At 38.4% G+C, this 27645-nt stretch overlaps 1 protein-coding gene across 2 annotated transcripts in view; it reads left to right on the top strand.

Annotated features, from left to right (window-relative positions):
- Positions 1-2924: 2924 nt before the first annotated feature.
- Positions 2925-27645, top strand: part of ANTXR2 (ANTXR cell adhesion molecule 2) — a 153923-nt gene continuing 129202 nt past the window's right edge. The window contains exons 1-7 of one of the 2 annotated variants that reach the window (XM_037051027.1): positions 2925-3735; positions 4365-4436; positions 6497-6568; positions 20992-21073; positions 21543-21650; positions 21787-21855; positions 22863-22943. In XM_037051027.1, the coding sequence (XP_036906922.1) occupies positions 3584-3735; positions 4365-4436; positions 6497-6568; positions 20992-21073; positions 21543-21650; positions 21787-21855; positions 22863-22943 (636 nt within the window). In that variant the 5' untranslated portion in view covers positions 2925-3583. The remainder of the gene's footprint in view (positions 3736-4364; positions 4437-6496; positions 6569-20991; positions 21074-21542; positions 21651-21786; positions 21856-22862; positions 22944-27645) is intronic. The other variant, XM_037051028.1, reaches the window with a different exon arrangement.

Genomic DNA, 27645 nt, shown 5'->3' with positions numbered 1-27645 from the left:
ATAGATAGCTGGTACTCAGTAAATCTTTGTTAAAATGGAGGGTTTCTGTTTGCAAAATGCCCATAAACAAATCTGGTTGTATTCAAAGATAATATAAAGGAAGAGCTATATACCCATGACAACAAACAGAAGAGATACTAAAAGACAAAATATAATTAAGTGCCATATGAACTTTTTATCATAAAGCATTGATTTAGTTAAAACACAAATGGAGAGGAGACTTCTAGTCAAGATGCAAGCACAGGTAGACACACTCTGCCTCCTTGTGCAGCCATAGAAAGAATTACAACCAGATCTCAAAACGAATAACACTATCAGAACCATCAGAAAATCAAGCTGTATGGAAGTTCCACAAACAAGGATTTGAAGAAGACACATTCATCCAGACGGGCAGGAGGGGTGGAATCCCGGACATGGGTGAAGAGGTAGCGTGGTGAAAAGGCGGTGGGTGGGGTGGCGCAGATGGGCAGGATACTTTAGGGGTGAGTTCCAGCCCCAGGCCAGACTGCACATCCCAGGGTTCCAGCATCGGAAAGATAGATCCCTGATATTTCTGGCAGTGAAAACTAGTGGGGGCTGGGAAGGCAGAAGAAATTGCCACATTTTCACCTCTTAAAGGGTCAGCACAGTCTTAGAACATACGCAAACCCACCCACTCTGGGATTCACTACCAGGGCAGCAGCTGCAATGGCATCAATGGCATATAGCAAGGCGTGAAGTGACTGCAAATTCGGTTAGCTTTGGGCAAACCATCAGAAGCCAGGCAGCAGCACTGTCTCCTCTCTGAGACCTCCCTACACAGACACAAGGTGGTGAAGCAGGTGCCCCACCCTGGCAATTACCTAAGGCTCCACCCCACACAATTTACAGGTGTCTTTTCTACACAGGCCACACTACTAAGATACCAAGTCAAAGCAGCTCTCCCTAATACACAAACACAGGGAGGCTGCTAAATTGAGAAGACAAAGAAATATGGCCCAAATGACACAACAGAATAAAACCCGAGAAAAAGACTAAGTGAAACAGAGATAGCCAACCTATTAGATGCAGATATCAAAACACTGTTTGTCAGGGTGCTCAGAGAACTCCTTGAGTACGGCAAAAAAATAAAGGAAGAAATGAAGGTTACCCTAAGTGAAATAAAGAACAATCCATAGGAAATCAACAGAGAAGGGAAGGAAGCTGGGATTCAAATCAACTATTCAGAATATAAGAAAGAGATAAACATTCAACAAGAACTAAAAGAAGAAACAAACATTTTAAAAAATGAGGATAGGCTTAGGAACCTCTGGGACATCTCCAAATATGCCAACATCTAAATCATAAGAATGCCAGAAGGAGAAGAGGAAGAGCAAGGAATTTAAAAACTCATTTGAAAAAATTATGAATGAAAACTTCCCTCATTTGGTGAAGGAAATAGACATACAAGTCTAAGAAGCACAGAGAGTCCCAAACAAGTTGGACACAAAGAAGATCATACCAAGGCATGTCATTAATTCAAAGGTCAAAGATTAAAGATGGAGAATCTTAAAAGCAGCAAGAGAAAAGCAGAGTTACCTACAAAGGAGTTCCCATAAGACTACCAGCTGTCTTCTTAAAACAAACTGTGGGCAAGAGGGACTGGCAAGAAGTATTCAAAGTGATGAAAAGCAAGGACCTACAACCTAGATTAATCTAACCAGCAAAGCTATCATTTAGAATGCAAGGGAAGATAAAGTGCTTCCCATACAAGGTAAAGCTAAAGGAGTTTATCATCACCAAGCCATTATCACAGGAAGTATTAAAGGGACTTATTTAGGAAAAAGAATCAACACCATTAACATTAAAATGGCAACAAATCCACAACTATCAACAACTGAATCTAAAAACAAAAATAAGAACAACAACAAAAAAAAACTCCCAACAAACTGAGCAAATGGCCAGAGCAGGAACAGAATCATAGATACGGAGATCATTTGGAGGGTTATCAGCTGGGAGGGAGAAGAGGGAGGATGGGGAAATGGTATAGGGATTAAGAAGCATATTGGTGGGAACAAAGTGGACAGGAAGATGTTAAGAAAAGCATAGGAAATGGAGAAGCCAAAGTACTCACACATACAACCCATGGACATAAAGTGGGGGTGATTGCTAAAGGGAAAGGGGGTATCCAGCTGAGGCGGGGGGCACACGGGGAAAAATTGGGACAACTATAATAACATAATCAATAAGAAAGACAAAGGAGGAGACCACACCTCATATTACTGTCAATAATGGTAAATTCTAAAAGCTAGTTTCAACAAGAAGGCAGGAAAAGTCTTAGGTGAAGTGGTGGAGAGAACAGAGGGTGGGGGTGTAGATTCAGTAGGCAGTGTTTGAATGCATGCAAACTTCAGCTCCTGCACAAGTTTGACAAAGGCAGCCTGGCTTGCCCCAAGATGAAATTCGCAGTATCTGGAGCTTGGGGTAAATGACAGTGGAAGTAACTATTTTGAAGTTCAAACTTTCACTTCTAAAGATTTGTCTTCCCCCTCTGACCCTCTCTACCACCTTTCCTTGGCTTGGTGAGATGAAAGCACAACGTAGGTTTATAATAGAAAAAGAAGAAGTTGCCTTCCTAGGTAGAGCTCTGGTTGGGCAAGTAAAAAGCGTGTTTTGCTTGTGGTAACGGGGGGTGGGGCGGAGTAAGCAGGCTATCACTTCCCGTGGAATTGCTAGTCTTTGGTCTCTCAGCCACACAGCGCTGAAATAGATCAGGCCTGTAAGATACATGGGTACGTTTAGTTTCTACAGGACATTTGTTTTTCTAAACTCCTCCTCTTTCCAAAATTTGGCGAGCGTTAGTCATTTCCAACTCGGCACGAACCCGCAAGTGTGCCTGTGCGGCTCGCTCACTTCAGATCAGGCCCCGCCCACACTTAGACTACATTTGGGCTGATCTTGCTCTCAGCTTGGGTTGCAGTGGCTGATCCCAGCCACTAGCCCGGAGCCCGCTCAGCCTCCTCCCCTAAAGGGGACCGCCCGGCTGCGTGGTGCCAGAGCCCAGCACAAGGAGAAAAGTTTGGAGCGCCTGGGGCAGTTGGGCCGCCGGAGGAAGGGAACCAGAGGACAGGGACCTCCACTCAAAGTTTGAGCGGCCGACGCCGCGTTCCGGGGGCGGCCGCCCCGCAGCGCCCTGCAGCAGCCGGACTCCAGTCCACCCGGAGGAATGGGGCTCTCGGTCGGGGTCCGAGGCGGACGCTAGGGGCTCGGCTAGAGGACGGGGAGGAACTTGTTTTGCGAGCTGTCGCCGTGGGCCCTCCTGGTGTGCAGGAACTCTCCGGAATCCAGCGGGGAAGGACTGGATCGCTCTTCCACTGGGACTCGTCAAGAGTTCCGGCGGCAGCTGCGGAGGTTGCCGAGTCTCCCTTTGTCCTCCTAGGACCTCCCTCCCACCCTTTTCTCCTCCCTCTGACAGTTAGTGGGTTACACTGACCCAGGCCCTGGCGCCCTAGCTGCTCGCTGTCCCCACCCCAGGGTCTCTGGTAACTCCTACCGCCGTAGTGTCCCACCGAGTCGAGCCGAGGGGGCTGTGAGCAGGACCGAGTCGCAGGCCCGTGGCCACAGGATGGTGGCGCGGCTGTTCCTGGCCCGCAGTCCGGGGAGCTGGCTAGTCCCCGGGCTGTGGCTGCTGGCGCTTAGTGGCCCGGGGGTGCTGCTGAGCGCGCAGGAGCAGCCCTCCTGCAGAGGAGCGTTTGATCTCTACTTCGTCCTGGACAAGTGAGTGCAAGAGGGAGGTCCAGTGTCTTCTGGTGAGGGTTGCATTGGATGAGCTGTGGCCGGGCAATCTGAGATGCGTGTGCGCCCTGGGGAGGGGTGTTAGAAATCCGTGGATGGATACCCTTTTGGTCCCTCCGTGCACAATTCTAGTGCTTTGCGATCTTTGCTGGCTGGGATTGGTGACGGGAGCCCCAAGGGGCTGGACTCTTACGGGAGGTAGGGTACTCACTGCTTGCCAGCCGAGGGCCTTTGAGAAATGGAAGTGCAACCGCTGGGGATACCCTTCTGTGTCCCTAGAACTCGGACAAGACTGTTTCCCAGCCTCTCTGTCTTCACTCCGTGATGCTGGCTGAAGTTTGCTTGGTTTTATCCTAGGAAATGCTTAAGGTTAACATACCCTGTGTGGTCTGCATTTCCTTCAAAGGAAGGCGGTGTTTATTTTTATTTTAGAGCTGAGGCCCTACTCCAAACAATTAGCAGACAGGTGGTCCCCCAAATGGGTCGACTTCCCTGATTCTTCGAGCACCTAAGTTTCAGTTACTGACATTGTTACTTCTGCGTCTAGAAGAGGCCAGGGTACCCCCGTGTAAATGTTTCTTTTTCTTATTTGTTCAATTTCATTTCCTCAGGTCTGGGAGTGTGGCAAATAACTGGATTGAAATTTACGATTTTGTCCAGCAACTCACGGACAGATTTGTGAGGTATTTTCTCTCCCTTTACTTTCTAGCAACTGGAGTTTGAGGGGGAGGAAAGTAGGCTAAAATGTAGGGTGTCCCTTTTGTGAGACCCCTTGCAGGAAAAGCTCTCACTGAAATGTTGATTTTAATGTGCCTCCAGATCATTATTATACATATGCTGTTATTAGGACAGCCCTTCAGTTGTTGAGGGCTCATTTCATCTGGATCCCAGAAACTTGGCCCAGGCTCTTGGGGAAGCATCTTCAAATACTATTTATTCCAAATGTCTTTCTTTTTTGAATTTTCATATGCTTTAAATTTCAGTTATGCTTTCTCATAATTTGTCACATTAACAATTTTTATGCTAATAGTATCCATAATATATTTTTTCCATACAATTCTTAGCATTGTAGAGGTTCTCATTAAAAAAAGTGTTGGTAAACTTCAGATGAACATGTGTTAATAACTATACTACCAGCAAAGGCACTTGTGTGTATGTTTAAAGAAACGACTTGTGTTTATACAGTGTGTGGGTGTGTGGCCGGTTTAAAATTTAACTGTTCTATATATGCAATAAGCCTCACTAGGAAAGTCTGATTTTCTTCCCTCCTATAAAAAGCATAACTACTATGAAATCCAGCTTACTCTCTTATTTAGAAGTAACTAGGAATTAGTGGCATCCCTATTTAAAATTAGCACTAAGATACCAGGCTTTTGAGGTTTTCTTTCCTTTTCATTTTTCTTTTTTAGAGAAAAATGCAATGAGCAAATGCAAGTTTATCAAGATAATGGAAAGGACACAAAAAAGAGCTGTATCATTAAATATTTCTTCTTTCAGTCTTGTTAGCCCAAATGTTGTCTGTAAAACAGGCTTGGATGATCAAAACATTTTGAAAGTCATGTTGCAAGTAACTTCAACAATCTGTAGAGGCCTAGGCAATCCTTGCTTTCATTTATTGGCAGCCGTAAACTTACCCCTATAAAAATGTATGCTTGTCCATGTTCAATCATCAGTCTTTTGTTTAAGAAGCCAAGTATAACACTCTCATTTCTGGGGAGGGTCTGAGGTGAAACTGCCTAGGAGAGAAAAGTAAACAGGGCTCTATATCATACATGTCAAAGGCAGAAGAGGCAGTTGCTTATAAATTTTCTGATTTTACCCAAGAGTGTGCAGAGAGCATCACAGAATTTCCCCGAAAGCAATGGATCATTTCAATAGAACATTTTCATGAAGCAGGGTTCTTATTTGGTCTGGTTTGTGAGATGGAATGCCTTAATACATTGTTTTCTGGCTCAAGTTTAGTTGCTTGGTTACTAACCATGCATTGTAGGAAGTGAATAAGGGGTAGCTGCTAAAGGGAATAACTTTCAAAATATGTAAAAGCCTTTGTGAGATCGTTCTGATCTTCAGTTTATAGATCTTAGTTTCATATCTGCAGATTTCAATCTTAGTAATAGTCTCAAAAGTGTCTTAAAAATAAGAACCGTTCTGTGACATAAATACCTCAAGTTTGAAAGATGTAGCTAACTGGGGCAACTGTTGACAAGGGGAAGTATGATGGTTGAGACCTGGGAAATTGAAAATGCCCCATCAAAATAGGAGGAGCTGCGGGTCTCTTTCACATTGTCCATGGCACTCTTTAAGTATTCTTACTTCAGGAGAACTTTTGTATGAATTCATATCAGAGTTGTAATTAAATCAAACAGGCTACTCCCTAGTCCTAAATATTGCTAGCGATAATCATTCTGCAGTGTTTGGTCTCCTTTAAGGAAATGAGGCAAAACATCAAGCAGTTTCTACAAAAAACATTACACTGGCCTAGAATTCGTCTTTCTAGTTAGTCTCTTTCTAAATGGCGCCATGGGTCACGGAGGAGTGCTTGAGTACTGAGAAGCACTAAATCCAAAATGACTTGTGCAGTAACATGAAGCAGAGTTACTGTATCTGCTTAGAGGGTTCCATTTAAAAGAAGCCTGGACCATTCAGTGAGACCAATTTTAAATGAGACTCCCTAGCTATACATCTGTATTGTATTGATATTTCTTTTAAAAATGTTTTAACTGCCTCTCTTCTTATTTTGCAGCCCTCAAATGAGATTATCTTTCATTGTGTTTTCTTCTCAAGCAACCATTATTTTGCCATTAACTGGAGACAGGTTAGTGCATTATCATTTCACTGCAAGCTTTTAGTAGAGACTAATCTTAAAAGAATGATTGATATTACACGTGGTGATTCGGGCCTCTCAGTGGAATCAAGCAAATGCACATACAATTGGGTTCTCTTCACTAATAGAGAGGAAAGGAGGTATGAGTGATATAAAAGAGCAGATAATGTGAAAATCAATATCATTCATATTGGCAGTGGAATGTACAACGAAAGCCAGAATTCTGCTTTAGTTGTATATTTACTACTTCCCACCTTTTCCCTTCTCTGTTACTGTTAATAGCTCCACATCTTTCTTGTTTAGATGTAACACGTTAATCAGCTAGGAATTTGAAGATCTTTAGGAGAAGAAAGATAAGTTCTATCTGGATAATTTACTAGGTTCAGCAGACATCCTGGATCTCTATCCTTTCTCTGAGGTCCATTGGTGCTGAATGTATTTACTTTTTAAGGGGACTTGCTGTTATTATATATATTATATTAATGTATATATATAACTCACACAGAAACTACATGTACATCTTACATCTTTTATAAGACATATAATATGAACATATGTGTCTGTTTACATACACACAGAGATATACATTTTTGTAAAAGTTGTCTCTTTTTCCAAGCCAATGTCAAATATTTTATGAGACCATTTCTCTGTCATTTGAACCCGCTGTAGCAAGTTGGAAATATATAGTCACCGCTATATTTTTAAAAATGGCTAGTTTCTATGGGATCAGTTTTGTTTACTAGACTTTGAGTTCTGTAGCGATGGGAGATTTTTCTTCTTCGTTTTTATATCTACTTTATTTAACACAGAGTATGCAAGATAGTTCTTATCAGTTCTGAGTGAATGGATGGGTTAGCATTATTCTGAAATCAAATTTCTCCAAATTGCAGTTTTAGCAGGGGAGGCTGGTGTACTTTGCTTTGCTTGTGTGGATTTCTCAAGAGTTATGTTTGAATGCAGGTTTCTTTTCTAAATTATTTTTTTCTTAAATAGGTCAAAAATTCATAATATTTAAAAGGATTCAGGGAGAGCACTTTTATAAACTTTTAATTTACTTGTGCTTCAAGAATTAGTTTTTCTGGAAAGGGATCTCTGTGCATGGGATGCCCAGCTTACAACCTCAGTCTTCTTACTGAGACTGCCCTTCCACACTTCCTGTGTGTGTCTGGATTTCTTCAAGGGCCAGAGCGATAGTAGTTCTTTACGACAGCTTTCTATACCTGGTGATAAAACAGTCCTTGCCTTCACGAAAAAATTTTTCCACTGCCCAGCTTAATTTCCAAAACAATGGCTTTGAATCCAGTCTGTCTTTAGGCCAGAAAAGAGAACAGTGTTAACATTTACAGCATGCACATATAGAGAAAAGCACTTTAGTGCTTTTAATACCAGACACACTGTAGACTCGCAGTAATTGTCACCTGCATATACTATGCCAGGTTTTGAGACACTTGATATATGGGTGCTCCCACACTTTGAAAATGAAGAACAGTCCCTGGTTGATAAGACCGATATCACTTAGATGTGCACAAAAAGAGTTGAAATCATTAATCTAAATCAGGGATTCTCCCCTTATCACTGGTTGAATGTAATAGGGGAAAGGTTGGAATGGGTGAAGAAGCTTCTTCTTCTTCTTCTTCTTTTTTTAAAAGATTCTTATTTATTTATTTATCTTTAGAGGGGAAGGGCAGGAGAAAGGGAGAGAAACATCAATGTATGGTTGCCTCCCATGTGTCCCCTGCTGGGAACTGGCCCACAGCCCAGGCATGTGCCCTGACTGGGAATCGAACCATGGTTGGTTGGTTCCCAGGCCCGGGGTTAATCCACTGAGCTACACCAGCCAGGGCAAGAGGCTTCTTCTTCAAGAGACCACCACATACCGTTGTTAAGAGTCACTGAACCAATTTCTAGTAAAGTGGTGATGGACAAGTTACTTAACCTCTTTATGCTTCCTTGTTTCCCCGTCTATATACTAATGACAACAATGATGATGATGATAACAATACCTACCTCAGAAGACTTTTGTAAGAATTGAAGTCAGTGAGGAGAATGTAGGACAGATTCTGGCATTTATGTATTCAAAGATTAAAGCTTTCTTCTTGTTTGTTGTGAGCGGGAGCTAGGGAATATGTAGTATGTTAATAATCAGGGAGGATATAAAGAGAGTATTGGTCTATTTGGGAGGATTTATAATATTCCAGGCAGAATTTTCATAAGGCTACTTGCAACTCATTTTGTATGTGGTTTGCTTGCCTGTCTCTTTAAATAGAAATACACTCAGTTTTAATGAACTGCAGTTTGTGACATGTTGAGTTAGTTTGGGATGGCAGAAAATACACTATGAAGAAGAGTTCCAGTTTTGTTACTTAGGAGACTTGGATCAAAGTATCTACTCAGTGTGTTACTTTATATATGTGTGAACTATAGACATAAACTATCAGGTTTTCTTAAGAGAGATGTTATGAAGATCAAAATAAGACAATACATAGAAAATTACTTTGTATATCACAGAATAATCTCCGCTAAAGGATATTGTTTTTTGCTTGTAGTTATTCGTATACTACTTTTATTTCAGTATATCAGTAACTTTTTAAATTCCGATGGTCCTCTATATTTGGACAGAGGGTCATTTTCCATCTATTACACACTTTCAAATGTGTAGAATCAGTTTGCATGTTCAGATCAAGATCACTGAACACATGTTTCCACAACTATTGCAGATCTTTGTTTCAAAGCCTAGGAATGGGTATTCTGTATGGCAGCATCCTTGATGTCACACTGACAAATAGATCTGAGTACGTGAAAAGCACAAAAGTTTAAGCACAGCGGGTTTCACAATTTTTGGTTCTAGTACTCATAATTCTTCAGTACCTTGGTAAATACGAGAAGTGCTTTCTTCGTGTTTCTCAGAGTATTGCTAAATATTTTCAGTAGAGATGAAGCAAGAGGTTCCCATCCTTACGGTAGGGCTTTTGTTAGCTAGGTCTCTCTTAGGGTTTCAGCGTAGTGTCTGGTACTATGTAAATGCATGAATAGAATAATACTCATGGCAAAAAATGATCAGTAATATATTTTATATAATTATTTATTGTATTCTTTTAAGTGTTTCAGTTTAAAAACACTCCCTTCTTTTCTCTTGTCACATGATTTATATCCTCCATACCTCTGTTAGTTCATTTTTTCTCCTACCCACCTACCGCTTGCCTTCCTTATAAGATGTATTGAGCATTGTGGGCTCAGGGGGTAACACGAAGATGTATGATCCAGTATGTGTGAAGAGTAAGGGGCATGCACATACATGCAAACAATTCAGGGCTGTATGAAAGGATCAGGCAAGAGAAAGTGCTGAGTGTTTCTTTTTAAGTATGGAAATATCCAGCCTCTCAATATTAGAGAATTTGAAACAGGACGATGTTTAAAGGATATTTTTAGTTAGTATGGTGCATAATTGGGGATAATGGATTATGCTCAGTTCTGTTTAATATGATCTTAATGATATAAAATGATTTAGTTGAAATCATTTAGTGAACAATTATTATGTGCTAGGCAGTGTGTGAAAGATGCTTTCCATTCATTACCTCATTTAATCCTTATATCAACTCCATGTAATACATACTGTATTATCTCAACTTTACAAATGAGGAAACTGAAGCTAAGAAAGGTAATGTAGCTTGTCCAAGGATACTTAGTTAGTAAGTGGCGAGCAGCATATTAGCCAGAATGGGTTCTTAATGTCTAAAGTAGATCATGTCACTCTCATACTTAACACAGTCTAATGGCTTAGAATAGGAGCACATGTCTCCCAATTGCCTAAAAGTTCTACCTGATTGCCTCACCCAATCCTCTCTTTCATCGGTGGCCACAGGTTAGCCCACTGACCTTTGCATTCCCTGAAAAGGCCAGGCGTGTTTCCACGGTAGGAGACATGCCTTTTTGCTATTTCTCTGCCCAGATCTTGTTATGGCCAGGTCATTGTTGTCCGTTAGGTTGTACCCTGTGTGTTACCTGCTCTGAGAGGCTTTGCCTGGCCATCGAGTCTGAAGGAACACAGACCCTCCTCCTCAGCGATTTCTCACAGTACTCTATTTGGATATCACTTTTTGAAAGTATTCTGTTAATTAATCAATTTGTTTTTATCTCCATGTCTGTAATGTAAATCACATGAGAGTAAAGGGCTCTTCTTTGTCTCATTCACCCATATATCCAACACCTAGAACAGAGCCTGGCACACAGTAAATGCTCAGCAAATATTTGTCCAGGGTCCCACAGCTTGTGACTTCACAAGTCACAAATATTTGTGACTGAGTTTCTCTGACTCTGGAACGTTAGTTATTAACAGCGATAATGTATTTTCTCTCTTTGAGAGATGGTAAATTAATTTTCCCACTTCTATCTTATAGATAAGTTATAAACATTTCCAACTCTGTTTTCAATATCCCCAAATTGAAACAGTTATATAATTGTCTGACCTGAACACAATTATCATTTACTTAGGAAAAAATATTCCTTAGGCAAACTGGTTGGAAATTGAAGAGAAGTCATTTGATTAAGTTTAGATAATATGCATATTTCTATTATTTGAAAGAATTTCTCCTAATTCCTTTTAATCTCGATTAAAAATTTACTTGTGTTGAAATAGTCCCTCTGAGAGTTGGTTACTTATCATTGACATGTTCATGGTGTGAGGGCACGTGACAGCATTTGTAAAAGTTAAGAAAGCTCCTGTTAGCAATTCTGCTTTCACCAGCACTGGTGTGCAAAGACAAGCATGTTAGACACTAGATATCGCAGCCTTGTTCGTAACAGTGAGAAACTCAATTCCATCTAAATGCCCATACATTGAGGATCCTCTAATTAGAGTATGTACATAGAATGAGATACTATGCAGTCATTTGAAGAATTAGAGAACCCATATATATTGATGTGAAAATATATCTAAGATATATTGCTTGAGAAAACAAAGTTGTAGGACACTCTGTTAAGTGTCTTTTAGTTTTAAAGAATAAAAACAAAAAATTTAGCTCTCTTTATGGGGTATGTGTGTGTGTAATTATAAATGCCTAGAAAAATGTCTGGAAGATATGCAGGGAACTATTAACGATGTTATTCCCTTTGTAGTGAGATTCAAGGTGGGCAAGGCCTTCACATCTTCAATTTCGGTACATGCAGCTTACTCAATTTTATTTCAACCATAATGTTATTATGTGAAAAACTAAGCAAATGCCTAAATTTAAAAGAAACATTAGTGACTTTTTCTGTAGCCAGTGATAGCTCTCTTGAAATCAGAACAAGTTCAGGGTTGGGCAAGAGTGAGCATGAGGCATGGAGCATACCCAGCTCTTCCATCAGAGGCTCTTAGAGTCTCCTCCTTAGAATGAAAACACTAGGATTAGACCTGGGGTCAGATAAACAGAGGAGCTCTATACTAGCTGTGCAACCCTGGACAAGTGACTTCACCTCATTGCCCATTCCCTTGCTTCTTAAATGGAGCTAATCATTCCTACCCTACAGCAATATCAGGACAATAAATGCATATAATGCATGAGAAGCCCTGAGTAATGACAGGGTGGGACGGAGGCTAAGGTCAAAATGGGATTTGTAATTTATCAGAGTACACTGTTATCATCATTCTCCTAGTGACGTGCCAGGATTATAACATAAGTTCAGAGAAGTGATTTGCTTAAAGTGACACAGCTAAGCAGTTAGGTCCAGAATTCAGGCCCAGTCTGACTCCTGAGCATTAGCACTTAACCTCTGCCTTGTCTGAGACTGTTCCTCCCTCTCCGGTCCTCACAGTTACTCAGGATTTATAATTCAAAGACATACTCATCCTCTAAATTTATTTTACCTTAAAAACCAGTGATGTGGTGAGAGGAAGTGACTATAGTTGGGTTTACAAAAAATTCTAACAGGGAGGTGGTTTTGGCCACATGTCATGCTAATGCTGGGGTGGCAGGGTGTGGCAGCAGCTCAAGTTCTAGTCATGAATGTGTTAGCACTTACTTCCAGTGAATTCTCACATCTGCTTCCACTACACTGTTGCCCATGCCTGTGCGGCAGCCCTGACACACCGAAGTGGTAATGCACAGAGGTCAATTTCTCAGTCAGGCATTAAGTGGGGAAATGGAATAAAAATAGACAAAATGCAGGAGGTATGGACTTCAGGTGTGATCCGTGTAGCACATGTGGGTTAGTGTCAACCACACTGGAGGGAAATCTCTCCCAAAACACAGATTGTGTGGAGCATTTTGTAAGCATTTTGTAAGCTTTCGAATCAGAACTGCTACCTTTGGGTTCATTGGTTTGGACTCCTGACCACGAAGACCGGGGTATATGTTGGCCTTAGAGTGACATGTTATGTAAACAATAAGCAAGTTTTTATATACAGTGATGGCTAAACTTGTGAGTTCCTAACATAATAGAATATATTAGCAATGTTTGCATTTAGAAAATGACCTTTCATTCTTCTGAAACCTATACAATTTTTTGCAGTTGAAGAGCTAATAAGAGAACAGTTAATTTTTTTGCAATTTGTCCTTTGTGCACTGTGTAGTATCGCAGTATATAATAACACAGTTAAGTAGATAATTAGAGTGGGTATTTTGAATGAATGAACAAGTTTCTCTTTGTATTTTTCTTCTGTTTTTGTCAGCCTGGTTAATATTTTTAACATTGTGGCTTATTAATGGAAGGAGACAGTAAAAGTAGTTAAGTCCTTTTACTATGTATCAGAGCATTTACTATGTATCAGACATTTTGCTAAATGCTTTTTATGCAATCATGCAGATAAAGTACAGTGCTAAGTGGATTCAGATCATTAGTAATTATGTGTAGATAAAAATAACAACTTCAGAACATCTTGAGAATTTTGTTTCTACTCAATCTACTAAGTTTTACTTCTAAAATAAAAATTTAATTTTATAATAATAAGCCATTTATATAATATAATTCTTAGGAATTGCTATATTTTGTTTGTAGTTACTGTTTATTTCTAGGACTAATGTTTCTAATAATTCCTTAAGGGTAAATAATAGAATTGACCTATGATATAAATATCTATATATTTATGCTTACATAGTTACCAAAATTGGCATTTGGTAACATAGAAGAATGACACCATCAGCTTTTGTGGTAGATCATTCTTTTGTGACCTCAAAAGAAGCACAGAATACATACATATATATTTGTATATATGATTATATATGTAGTATGTCTAATATATAAATTATGTGTGTATATATAAATAAATATATTTATTTACCTAAGTATATAATTTTAAAAATCTGGGGTGCCCCTATTGCTTACTTTAATCAATAGATTGCAGCAGACAAACATGGAACTGTATCAGTTCAAGGTCTAAATCTTAGTAAGGTACGGGAGTTCCCTTTTTTGTGGGTTTGCTAGTCAGCTACCATATAAAAACCTTGACTACTGTGAGACCACTGTGGTAGGAGGAAACCCAGACAAGCCACATGGGGAAGAATAAAGACTCCGGTCAGCAGTCCTGGCTGAGCTCCCAGGCCATAGGTAGCACCAGCACCAGCATCAACTTGCCAACCATGTGAGTGAGGTCACTTCTACCCTTTCAGCCATTCTGTCTTCCCAGCTCACCCTCTGAAGTCTAAGAACTTCCTGTTTAATGCATAGTATCATGAGAAACAATAAAATGTCTTTATAGCACTAATTTCTGGGCAGTTTATTATATAGCAATAAGTAACCACAGTAGAAATCATAAAAACTGGAAGAGCAGTGACAAATTGTTATTGGAGGCTGAAGCAGAGATGACCATTTTATGTTGTGGCAGGAAGTTTGGAGGTAAGGCGGAAAGCAGAAAATGTGCATAATGCACCGTGGATGTAGCCAAGTAGATTTCCGGGAAGACTGTTGAAAGTGTCATTTTGCTTCTCTCAACTACCTATAGTGACCTACGAGAGATGTGAAATGAGCTAAAGAAGGAACTTTTAAGTTTTCAAACAGACTTTAGAGGAAATATAAAGAGCCAGCACTTGATGGACTTGAAAATAAAACTTCTATCCCCAGTCTCCCTTGGCAAAAATATTACCCCCATTTAAGAAATGGCCGTAGTTCAACAATCAAACCCAGATTGCTGCCGGTAAAGTGTGGTGTTGGAAGAAAAACCAGATTAAGGGTGCAGTTAAAAGACCCTTTGTTATGACTTCAGGAAGATTTAGGTGGTGTCTAGTAGACCATTTTATCTAGACAAAAAGGCTCATAAGAATCTGAAAAATGTGACTCGTAGATACGCTCAAATAAACATGCGGCTTCTAAATCTTTTGGGTGTGTGCCTCGCCCGATTTACAGCCTAAAGTAGAGAGGAGCCTCTTTTGAAGATATTTTGTGCCTGTGCCTTTTATCTAATACAGTGAATTATAATTTGACACATTGGTATTTCACAAATTTTCAAAGGAGTTTTATATAAATGTCCACTGGGAGAGAGATATTTCAAAATAAAAGTAACTTCTGGGCCCTCAATGTCGTACGGGCAGGACTAGCCCGTACTTATGGGCTATTTGTAATGAAAAGATAAGGATGACTCAGAAAGTGTAGTCAAAGCCCAGGGAGTGGAGTCAAGACCCACAAGGTACATTTCCAGGAAGTAGGAGTGAGAAGCAGAGAATTGGGAACAGACGCAGCAATAAAGTATCTGACACTTATGGTACCAGGGTTTGGGGTTTTTGTTTGTTTGTTTGTTTTTGGTTATTGTGTGATGCGTGAGAAAACACCTGGAAACTTAGTGGCTTAAACAACAAATAAAACAAATTGCACAGGTAATTTTGGCAACTAGTCTTTAGATCCTACTGCAACCAATGACCCATTTCAGTAAATTTTTAATGACAAATGCCTTTTACTTTTGATACTTGTTATTAACCATTCCCTCTCATTCCTTTTATTCTTTTGTATAAATTAAAATATTTGTTTATTGACAACTTTGATATATTCTTGTATTATTTTAATAATATTACCATTATTTCCTTCTTGTGTTAAGTTACAATAGATTGGCACATTTTCCTTCACCTCCATAATTTTGAATAGTGTTATCAAATTCAAACTCTCAAGCACTTAGGAACTATCAGTATGTGAAAGTACTTTGATAGTACAATGTGAGAATGGAAGTTTTGCTTAGAGATCACTACAATTTTCTTGATTTTTTTTCTTCTGGGAGAAATGCAGGACCAGGGATGTACATAATTTACCCAAAGTCGCGAGACTAGTAAGTATTTGAGCCAGGAATTGGGGCCAAGTCCCCAAGCTTGACCCGTATGTTGTACTCATTGTTTGATGTGAAGTGACATAATGAAGGAATTGAGGGTTGATTGACATATGACCTGGCTTGGTCCCTGACGTATCTATCACGTGGTAATAGAATAGTAACTAATATCTGTGTAACACTTACTTTGTACCAAACACTTTATAAGCATAAACTCATTTGATTTTCACAGCAGACTTTTGGAATTTGCATTAGCATTACTTTTACTGATGCATGAAGCAGCTGAGGGCCGTAAAGGTTCGATAACTTGCCCAGGCTCACACGCCTAGGAAGTGGAGGAGCAGTGTGACTCCAGAGCCTGGTGCCTCACCATTATTATGTCAGTTACCTCCCAGCCAGGCTGCCACCATTTATACATTTTCTAGAAGAGCAGCATGCCGTGTAGAGGAGAAATACAGCAAAGAGGGTTTGTTTTGGGTGCTACTCACTTTCTTTTTCTTATTTCCCTCTGTTTCTTTTGTATAGGCACCCATTACTTACTGAATGTTCAAAGCTTCCAAATAACATTGTACTATAAATATCATAATGGACACCTAATAAATATTTATAGACTGAAAGACTGGACCTCATTGGAGCAGGCATTATTATTTATGGAAACTGAGCTCCAGGAAATTAAATAACCACTGATGGTTACATGATCTATTAGCTGTAGAACTAGTCTCAGTTCATCTCTGATTTACTCCAGTCCCTGAGTGTTCCCACCTCATTATAAAGCTTCCCATTTAATTCCTCCAGGGTCTTCTCCTCACCAAAGTTTCAATATAACACTCTTTTCCCTCTCTTTCATTTTTCCTCCTCCTTTTCAGTCTCTATATTAAAATTTTTTAACCCTCAGTCTGCTGAGTGAGCTCTCCTTGGAATTAAGAGGCAAAGTGAACTGGGTGGTCAAAGTCCTACTAACAGGGGAATGACTAATGTCAAAAAATGACACTAGTGGTGACAACCTACTCTGTACTTATTATGTGCCATTTAGTCCTCACAATGGCCCCATAGGGCAGATATTTTCATCCCTGTTTGGTAAATGAGGAAACGTGATAGGGCCTGGATTTCTCTTTGGCTATGAGGCATACCATTTTAGAAACTGTATTTTATAATGAAAAAGATTATCTTAGTCACTCAAAAACCCCTTCCACAGAAGGACTGATTGGCAAAATTGGTGAGGAAAACAATGTTTCAACAACGTGGAGAGGTTTTTAAATTAGATTAGACCAGAGGTTCTTAGTTACAGCTGCACTTTAGAATACTCTGGGGAGTTTCCAAAAAATGTCCAACCCTATCGCGAAGCAAGCAAATTAAAATCTTTTCAGTCAGAACCTGGAAGAGATTTTGTAAAAAGCCCTTTAGGTGAGTCCAGGGTGAAGCCAGGGTGAATAACTACACTGCATCTGTAGAGAATTTGAGGGAACAGCCATGGTCAGTGTGTGAGTTGTCCTCTCATGGCCCTATAACACTACGGGGTTAACGTGGTGTGTGTGCAGCGGATGTCTGTAGACGGAATGACTGAAATCTGGAAAATGAAGATTATGTGCATTGAAAAGTACCATACAGATATATTGTATAAATTTATATCCTTTGTCATAACTAAAAGGTACTTACCGTAATTTTGTGCCTAATTGTGTTAGTTGGGAAATAAACTTTTTATTATGCCATGATTCATAAAATATATCTTTATTTAAGTTATGATGTCATGGGCACCTTCCACAATCCAAAGTGTCTAGGGGTGGAGAACAGCCCTTGAGAAACGTGTGTCTGGTAGCACGTTTCCCATCCTTCCCATCCTTCCCTGGTCTTCTTATCCTTTCCCTTCCCTTTCATCTCTTCCTTTCCCTACTCAGAAGAGAAATTTGAGAGGTACTAATAGAGATGAAAGTGTTAATTTTATAGATTTTTAAAACAGGATCTGTTTTTTTGTGCTCCTTACCCTTCAGTCCATGTAATAATAAAGAAGAAAGAGTTGATTATAGAGTTTGGTCTGCCAATTCTCAACAAAAACAAAAACAAAAAATCAGGGGTTAAATATACCACTTTGTTTAAATTATTCTTTTTCCAAAATGTATTTGAAGCTGCATACAACATAACTTGCAGAAATAAAGATAAAAGTAAAGATCTTAGAAAAGGTGATGTAGCCTTATGATAACCATAGGTGCTTAGCCGAATTTTGTGAATGAGTAGGAAATTTACTGTGGACTTCCGGACAGGAGAAGAAACAGTTTACATAATATAGTGAGCGAAAAGGAGGAAGTGTACAGTGATTACTCAGGGATGACAAGAAACTTCTGCCTTGAGACTCGACAGGGGACATTATGTGTTAGGATAGCAACGTCCTTGACTAGAGCTTCAAAACAAATACCAAGTAGTTTTCATTATTTCTCTTCCTGCTAGTTGAAGACATAATGTTAAAGCCCAACTCAGTAAGGTTGACCTTCTAAGGAGATGTTGGATTTGAGCTGATCTTACTAATATACCTATTTTTTCTTTGTTTATTTTTATCATTTCCTCCTTGCTTTCCATTAAAGATTCCTTCAAGTGACAGCGTAGATGAATGAATTCTGTTTTTAACCTATGACACCATTTTGTTTTCCCTCAGTTAACTGTTTACTAACCGAGAAATTTAGAACTTATTTTTAGTGGCTGAGATCCTTTGAAGGCCTGAGATCTGCCCAGTCTTGTGTTGGCTTTCGTTTTCCTTAAAGTGACATTTGTGGATGGGGGAGAGGCCGACAGGCTGAGTTGTCTGTGTGGAAGGTAGCACAACCAGGGCTCGCACGTGCGGATGGTATTGACGTGAGCCAGAAACACCTTTCCTGGGATGACTATGCAGAAGTAATGGGGAGATTTAGCGCACCCTAAAATATTATGGTGGCAGGAATGAGTACGGATAGAAAAGCAAAGGTGCTCTGCTTCTCCCAGGGAAATGAGCTGGCAGAGCTCCCTCCACCTTCCCAAAAGACTCCGAATTCCATGTTTGGCAAAGGCTTTTTTTTTTCTTCTTCTTCTTTCTTAGAGTCTTCTGCTTTTGTTGTCTGGCCCTCAGGAGTAATGGTGAGCTGAATCTGAACTGAATGGAGAAGGCAGTTTTTGCCATGCAAGATCTGTTTGTGTAAACTTGAATTTCAGTTGTCTTTTTCATTTTCTTTTTGGCAGCAAACATTAATGCTTGACGACACACTGCCACTCATTTTTGGAAAGCACCAAATATTTGGGTTTTTTTTCTGTATGCAGACAAAATCAGCTTCAAGTTGTTTCTGTATATACTAAACATAAATATTTAGATAAAACAAGGCTGTAAATGATGTGATTTACTCCATCATCTGTGGAATTATGAATTGTTTCCTATGGTAGGTTGAAAAATTTATTGAACACTTACTTTGTAAAAGGTATTTTAATGGAGTAGGGAGATACATTATATGCAATAGACATGGGGCCAGCCACTCTAAACTCCTAGTCTTGTTGAGAAGTGAAAATATGAAATTGAATTAGTTAAACTATTTTAAAGTAGAATGGTTTTCAGCGACCAAGTTATTCACTGTAGTGAAAGTTGGACATGCATGTGTTTGGGGCACCACAGGAAAGAGAGTGTGATGAAGTTAGAGAGAGGTGCAGAGGAGGTAGATTTTAAACCAAGTACTAAAGGAGACAACATGTGTTGTCAGTAGACATGACTGAGTGAGGAGGGGGGAAGATTAAGAACATACTATGAAAGTTGTTTTGTGTTTTGGGGAAAGTTTTTGAGTTGGAGAACCTGTCTGATAATAATTTTCATTACAATATTAACATATAATCAATGTTACTTTTAAAATATGAGTGAGGATCTGGTGAATGACTCGTTTATTCAAATATTCAAAATTACAGTATGACAAAGTAATAATTTTTGTTATTTGTGATGTTTCAATAGTGTATTTTCATATGTATACACACACATATGTATATAATTTTGTGTATAAATCCAGTGAGTTCCTTGTTGTTCAGATAATACACTTTTTATCATCTTTTGGTGTAAAATGAAATTTCAGTATTCTTTCATCTGTCATCTATCATCTTCAATAGTGTGACTGCTCTTTATGTTTTATTTAAAGCCCTATACTTTAATATTTTAAGATTTTTATTTAGAAAGGTATTTTTCTTTGCTTCTATTTAAAAAATAAAATTCAGAAAACGATATATTAAGATCTCTTCTGATCTTTTAAATTTAACAGTCTAAAAATAAGATTTGAGTTTATTTTGGGTTGTTTTTGCAACATTATTGTATTTATCTCAAGATTCTTGTGGGTTATTTTTCTTTTTAAAGGGGTCTTTGGAACCTATGTTTAAATAACCTGAAAAATGAGTCTCCTCTTACTCATATACAAAAATAGCTTAATATTATAGTCATACTTTATTTAGACATACTCCATTGGGACAACTAATTGGTCTTGATGAAAAAGATTAGTTTGTGGTTCTTTCTCTTTTTAAGTATATTGCTCCTCTGAGGAATCCATGGTCATCCATCGATTCATCCATTTATTCTTTTATTTACTCATCTCCAATGATTATTTTATTTGTTCATCAAATATGTGTTAAGTATCCACAATATTCAAGGGAATGAGCTGGTGTCTGGATGGGTGAGAAGGAGCTACAAAATTGCCTACCTCATGAGACTCTGGGAAAGAGTAGAAAATATTAATTTTCATTAGTACATGGTTAAGTAACATGATTTAGGAATTTGAAGATAACAAAGAAAACTTTCAACCTGTAGGGAGGTGGGTTAAATGCTCCAGAAATACGTTTTTAGTTAAGCTGACCAGTTCAATCATTGGTGTTTCTTTTTTGGAGGAAGGAACATGTGTACTCCTTAGCATTCAGTAAAATGAATATGATTGAAGATAGTTGTTCTCATCTCAAAATGCCTAGAATATGCTTAGATTTTCAAGACATTTCACACTGTCAGTAATTTTTTGTAGTTAAAATAGACATTACTAAATACTCATTAACATGGCAAAATGTATGAAGAGCTATACACCCTCAAAGCTCATCTTTCCTTTTCTTACTGAAGATGCCTTCGTTGCAATGTGACCATAGTTTTGAGAAGTGCTTATTATGATCTTTGCTCATTTTTATTTATTTTAATATTATAAAACATTATTTTCAGGGGCAAAATCAGTAAAGGCTTGGAAGATTTAAAACACGTTGTTCCAACAGGAGAGACATACATCCACGAAGGACTGAAGCTAGTAAGTTCTTTTCCATTTATGTGCACGGGAGAGATTGTTTTCTAATGCTGTAGTGAAATAGTTTCTAACTCTCTGGTAAAACCGAAAGACCCCATTACATGTTTGTCCCAGAAAAAAAATCTTTAAATTCTTTTAGTTGTTCCAGGAATGAGGCTGATAGGAAACATTATGTATCATGGTAGTATGAAAAGGTTAGATGCCATTTTGCCTTTTAAGGAATTTTCTATTTTCTCTATGGTTATAGTCAACCAAAGCTAAAAATCTATGTCATTTTAACCCAATAGTAACTACTCTATAATATAAATACATACATATTTCAAACAAAATAGTTAACACAAATAAATATCATGTTTCAAAGGCCAGTCTATAATATTATGATTTTGTCAGGCTTACTGATTCAACTGGATAGAATATGTTGGTTCAAAGTTAAGATTAAATTGTGAGTTGGATAATTATTCTTCATTTTCAGGCAAACGAACAAATTGAGAAAGCAGGAGGCTTAAAAACCTCCAGTATCATAATTGCTCTGACAGATGGTAAGCTGGACGGTCTGGTGCCATCATATGCAGAGAAAGAGGTGAGTGAGTATTGAACTGAAACTGTGGTTTACACCCCGGTGTATTTTGCTGTGTGTCTCTGCCTGTGTAGCCTGATAGTTGAATAATTTGCCTCTCTCATTCTCCATCTACCTCTCTTTCTGTTTCTCTCCGTAGGCAAAGGCATCCAGGTCATTTGGGGCTAGAGTTTATTGTGTTGGTGTCCTTGACTTTGAACAAGCTCAGGTGAGCACAGCCAACCTTCAAACTTTAATTTAAATCACATAATTGTTTTAAGGACAGTTTATCAAATTCTTTTCATTGATGACTTATGACATTAATTGTTAAAGATTTTCTATAACAAGGGCCATATTCTTGTATGCCTTCATTAATAATTTCTGATTTTGACTGGTTTCATTACTGAAAACAAAACTCAAAATTTATAGAATATTTATTTGGTTTGGAGGAACTAATATTGGACAAATGTTTGGGTTAAAATAATATGAGTACTCCGGTTCTTTAACTCAACTGACAAGATTATTATGACAGTCATATTTAGGTGTTTTAGTTTGACTTAAAACTAAATCCTTAGGGGTGAAGGGATTTGTGAAGTTTGCTTCCAAGAAATCTTTAATAATTTTCCTTAAAAACAATTTTTCATGAAGTTTTAAGAGTTTATATATTTAAAACATTTTTTGACCCTGGCTGGTGTAGCTCAGTGGATTGAGCGCGGGCCTGTGAACCACATGATCGCGGTTCAATTCCCAGTCAGGGCACATGCCTGGGTGGCAGGCCAGTTCCCAGCAGGGAACTCATGACAGGCAACCATACACTGATATTTCTCTCCTTCTCTCCTTCCCTTCCCCTCTAAAGATAAATAAATAAAATCTTTAAAAATTAAAAAAAAAACATTTTTTGTACTCATAAAATGATTTCACATTTAAATTATTGGTTGAGCATGACTAAGACTTCTGTTTCTTATGAATTGCTTATTTATAGCCAGTAGGGATTCATACTGGTTTGAAATTGAAACTCGAGGTCAATGGAAAGGGGCTGTGGCTGATCTCAGTTCATGTCATTGTGACACATTAGCGTTTCTCTGGTACCATCACCTTCTGTTTCTGCCAGGCTACCCAAGTGGGTTAATCCTGTGGTATAATTTTTCAAAAGAACATAATTAAAATGAAACGAAGTTTATAAAGTGTTATATGTCTCAACCACCTCTTAATTAAATTTCCCTCCTCTTTCTAAAGCTTGAAAGAATTGCTGATTCCAAGGAACAAGTTTTTCCTGTCAAAGGTGGATTTCAGGCTCTTAAAGGAATAATTAATTCTGTGAGTATTTCTCTGGGAGCAAGAAAGGCTCATAATTTCAGACATATTTTAAACTGTAAGAAGTAATCTCGATATCTAGTTCAGATAGTCATTATCTGGAAGAAAAAGATTAAGAAAGACATTTGCTCAGTACTGCAAACACAGTGTGATTCTAAAGATTTAGATTTTGTTTGTTAGATTTTGTATTAATTCTTGAAAATTGAGCTCTGTGAGATTGGGTTTGTGATTTCAAGTTTAAGATTTTCATAAAGCATCTTAGATGCTTCCACCATTTGAGCATGGAGTTTCTCACCATCTTGATATCTGGAGAGTTTTATAGGCCTTAGAGAAGAAATGTAAAATAAAAATTGGGATTGGAATGTGTGATTACTTTCTTTCCAATATGGTATTTTCTAGCTGTTAGTCAGGCAACTTGAACCACCGGCCGAATGTTCGACTGCTCTTGTTGTTCTTTCCATTTTCATGATTAATCGTTTCATTGGAGCTCATAACGTTTCTGTTTTGAATTCAGCTGAGCCGTCTCTGGTGATCATCAGAATCTGGGCTATCCTGAGCAGGGTACGGGAAAGTGAAATGATGAAATGCAAAGCAAAACTCCTGGGCTTTCACAGCTGAGGTTTATGTTTCATTTTACTGCGTTTTGCTAGAAGCACTAGGAACAGTTGCTATTAAGTATTTATGATATTTGGGTAAACATCATCCTAAAATGCAAGTGAATAATATAATATTCTCTAAGTCAAAGCTTTTCCTTTAATCTTTAGGTATTTATTGAAGGGGGAAAAATCACAATTTCTTCTGATATTTGGCTCTGGCATTAAAATTTCTCTTTAAAGATCATGTTTTTTAAAAATATAGAGTGAGATTTATTGAATTTAGTTTTAGTATCATGTAGACTTTTTTTTTAATTGATGGAATTTTTCAGAGAAAACAATTTGGCTCTATCACATAGTATTTCTAGTGGACAGGCCAAGTGTGAATGCAGAATGGAACATAGATTTAAATATTTTAAGAGTTTACATATAATATTGTCTTTAGTTTTTATGAAAAAAGCAGTATTTTAATAGCTGGATTCAAAATAAATACAACTGTGTAGGAATATGGATGGCATTGCAAAATGGAGGATAATTTGACCCTATAAATAAATAAATCAATAGATTGTATTTTAAATAGAATTTTATTGTGCTTGGGAATTCTCAATTATTTTAATAATTATATTAAAAATCCTCACTGAGTTGTTCCCTTTGGAATATTTTTTCTGAATATAAAATGTTTAATTCAAAATTCTCCAGGTAATTAGTTGCCTTTTCAAAACTCTTTATGGGTTATGACTACAGAGTTCTCCTTTAAGAAATTGGTAGTTAACTATCAGAGGAAAAAAAGTTGTTGTTCTTTGTTGTATTTAGTTGTGAAATTTTATTTTTTAAAATTTGTATTAGGGAACCTTTAGAATGGAATATCTAACTCTAGTCTTTCTTTCCTGAAGTTATTGATGGACTTTAGCTTGAGCGAGTCATGTTGAAAGACTTAGCATATGTTGGAGCAGATGTGGGGAATAGGGCACCCCCATGTACTGCTGGTGGGAATGGAAACTGGTGCAGCCACTGTGCAAAACTGTACAGAGGTTCCTCAAGAAATTGAGAACGGAGCCCCCATCTGACCCGCAATCCCTCTTCTGGGTAGCTACTCAAAAATTTGATAACATTTATTCGTAAAGATATATGCACTCTTGCTGGGTTGCAGGCCAGTTCCCAGCAGGGGACACACGAGAGGCAACCATACATTGATATTTCTCTTCCTCTCTCCTTCCCTTCCCTTCTAAAGATAAATAAATAAAGTATAAAACATTTTAAAAATTGTGCATGGATTGCATTTCTACAAAGCAAAGCAAAATGGAAGAAATCTAAACATTTAAGCCTTCCAGATCTTTGGGACTGTGAAAGCAGAATATTTGCTAAATTGATCCTCTTTCCTTGCTAGAAATTATTTAAATAGATCTGACCTTTTTCATGATCAGTTCATTATTTAAAGTTAATCTTTAATTGAGAAAAATTGATAACATGGTTTTCCTGTTTTGTTTTTGATTTTCGTCCTCCCTCTCTTACCCACTGAAATCCAGTGACCGGGATGGGCCGCACCCCTCACTGTGTAAGATGCCACATTGTGTTCATACAGAGTTGGTGCAGAATCAGCTTCGTAATCGTCAAGCACAGGAGTTTCATTTTGGAGCCTTTCTTTATTGGGGTTAAAAGAAGAGTAGCACCATAGTAATTCAATCTATGATAACTTCAAAAGCAGGAGACCGAAAAAGGCCTTCGTTATGAACACTTTGCCTGTTAACAGTTTAATACATTTTGAAAAATTTACTTGATTCAGAAAGTCATTTTAATGTTCTATTTTAATTGGGAGGCAAATATATTATTTCAAAAATTTTAGATTTCTCTCCAGGCAAACATGATATGCAACAGTTTTTGTAATACTGATTTAATTTCCAATGTTAATTAGCATGTATGAAGGTTTAAAATTAATTATCTCAAGTAGGTACTGGTAAAAAAAATCTTTCCTCTTTTTCACTCTTCGTTCCCCATTGTCTAATTTATTCTTTTATGTACTCATTTATTGAGATTTTACTATGCGTAGAGGCATCATGTTAGGCTTGGAAGAAGGGACACACACTTAAATAAGGCAAGTTATCTGCTCTGAAGGGGCTTGAAAATAATGATAATTTGAAGTTTGGAATATGGTATCCCCTGAAAGAATTATAAAGTGCAGGGATTTGGAGGAGCGAGATTTCAGTGAGCCCCCCTTTGTGAGACAAAGGAATCCCATAATGCAATTTATGTTAAAATGCCAACGTGGTGAAAGGTAACAGAAGGATGGATTAAGTTTGGTGAAGTCATGGAAGGCTTTTCGTGGTGGGATTTGGACTGTGACAGTTGGAATAGATTTAATTAGAAACAAGAAACATAATTTTGGGGACAACTAGGCTGGATAGCTGAGGCGCAGGAGGGAGTGTGGCTTGGCCTGGATTGTGGAGGGATATGGGGTATCAACATTGACTGTTAGACTGGATCCAGATAGTGGAGACCCTCAAAGAGTGTGGGCAAGGAATTGTCCCTTTTTTATAAATAATAAGGAGACCATGGAAGGTTAATTTAAAACATGAAACTTATACGATAGCAGTGAATGTTTAGGAATAATATTCATAATAGTATACAGGACAGTTTGAAGATGGAAAGGTGTATTCAGAGTCTCTTGCAATAATTTTTTGTGATATATAGTGAAGGAAACCTAATACAGTGGTGGAGACAGTCCAGTTGGGAATAGGAAGACCTGACTGAGTTCCGGTTCTGTCACTGCCTAGCGGTGACCTGTTGAATATTCTATAATGTAATCTCTCTGAGTCTTAAAATTCTTATCAGTCAAATGAGGATAATGATGTCTGTTTCATTGGGTTGTTTTGTGAATTAAATGAGATAGTGTTTAAGAATGATCTAAGTCAGAAGGGCTGACCTTTAAAGCAGTTGGTAGGAAGCTAAGAATGGCACAAAGCTAGTACCGTGTAGGATGGAGTGTGTTGATTCTTCTGTAGAGCCGTCCTCTGAGAGAGATGGCCAGCATTCTGAACAATCAAGATTTGGGTATGGCATTTATATGTGAGACGATCAAATCTAGCGAGTGGGTCATAATAACAAAGATTCCTAGATGATGTAGTTACCTAAAGCCAGGTATTTGGCTGTGCCCTAGTTCTAAATCCTGAGGTCTTGGGCCTAGAACCCAGTCAACAGCTGGGAGAGGAGATTCAGTATTCCCAAGGCAAAAGCTCTGAGCAATTTTAGGACCCTGCATTTGGAAAAGAGCCACCATTCTTGTGGGGGAACCTGTGGTGCTAATTAGTGATTTGGAGCAGAAATTTAAGTTGTTAAGGGGGAAAGAGCATCCCTAATGGATACCAGTTCCTCAGGGCTTATTTCAGGCACTGGGATTCTAGGTCTTCTGAAATAAAACTAGGCCAAGTACCTTGAGGGAAATGACTAATAAATTCTCTGTCCAGGTCAGAATCTTGTCAGGGACAGGGTAGGGCTGAGGCTGTAGGTATGAAACCCTTTTCTCTTGCTGAGTCAGGCTCTGAAGGCTCTGGTGAATACCAGCTGGCAACTAGTTATTGCTGTGTTATTGTGGTAGCAGTGACACTGGAAATAAAAAGGTAAATGGAAAAGCTTAAAAAAGTTTACGGACCTTGAGACCTCACTGGATATATAATAAAAAGTAAAAAGAGTGGGTCAAATGTAACTTGGGCATTGTCCGCCTGATGACTGACTAGAAACAGTGAATGAAAGCTGCTTTTACAGAGGGTCGTGGAGTGTTGGAAGACAAGCTGGAATTGGGTAGAAGCCTAGAGATAGATGATTAGTTGGGCCTCGGGAGAAATCCTGGTGGAGATGTTCCTTAGTAGAGATGTGGGAGTCCAGTGAAATGCTCAAGTCAGAGAACTTCAGAACCTCAGGCATTATTCCTCCTGTTCTTTCTTCTCTCCCACTGCTCACAAACACATGGATGTAATTCTTCTATTTTCCACTTTAGATTATCTTTAACATCTCAGAATGTTTAACAATTATTTTTGAATTCTTGGAGAGGTGAAGGCAGGACTTTTGCTTAAAAGTAAAATATTCAAACTAGTATAAGTCAGACTGATGTGTGAGTA

Source organism: Sturnira hondurensis, unplaced genomic scaffold (genome assembly GCF_014824575.4).
Source record: "Sturnira hondurensis isolate 20B ecotype Veracruz unplaced genomic scaffold, ASM1482457v3 Scaffold0007036, whole genome shotgun sequence".
NCBI lineage: Eukaryota > Metazoa > Chordata > Mammalia > Chiroptera > Phyllostomidae > Sturnira > Sturnira hondurensis.
This window is presented reverse-complemented; position numbering and strand designations above follow the sequence as displayed.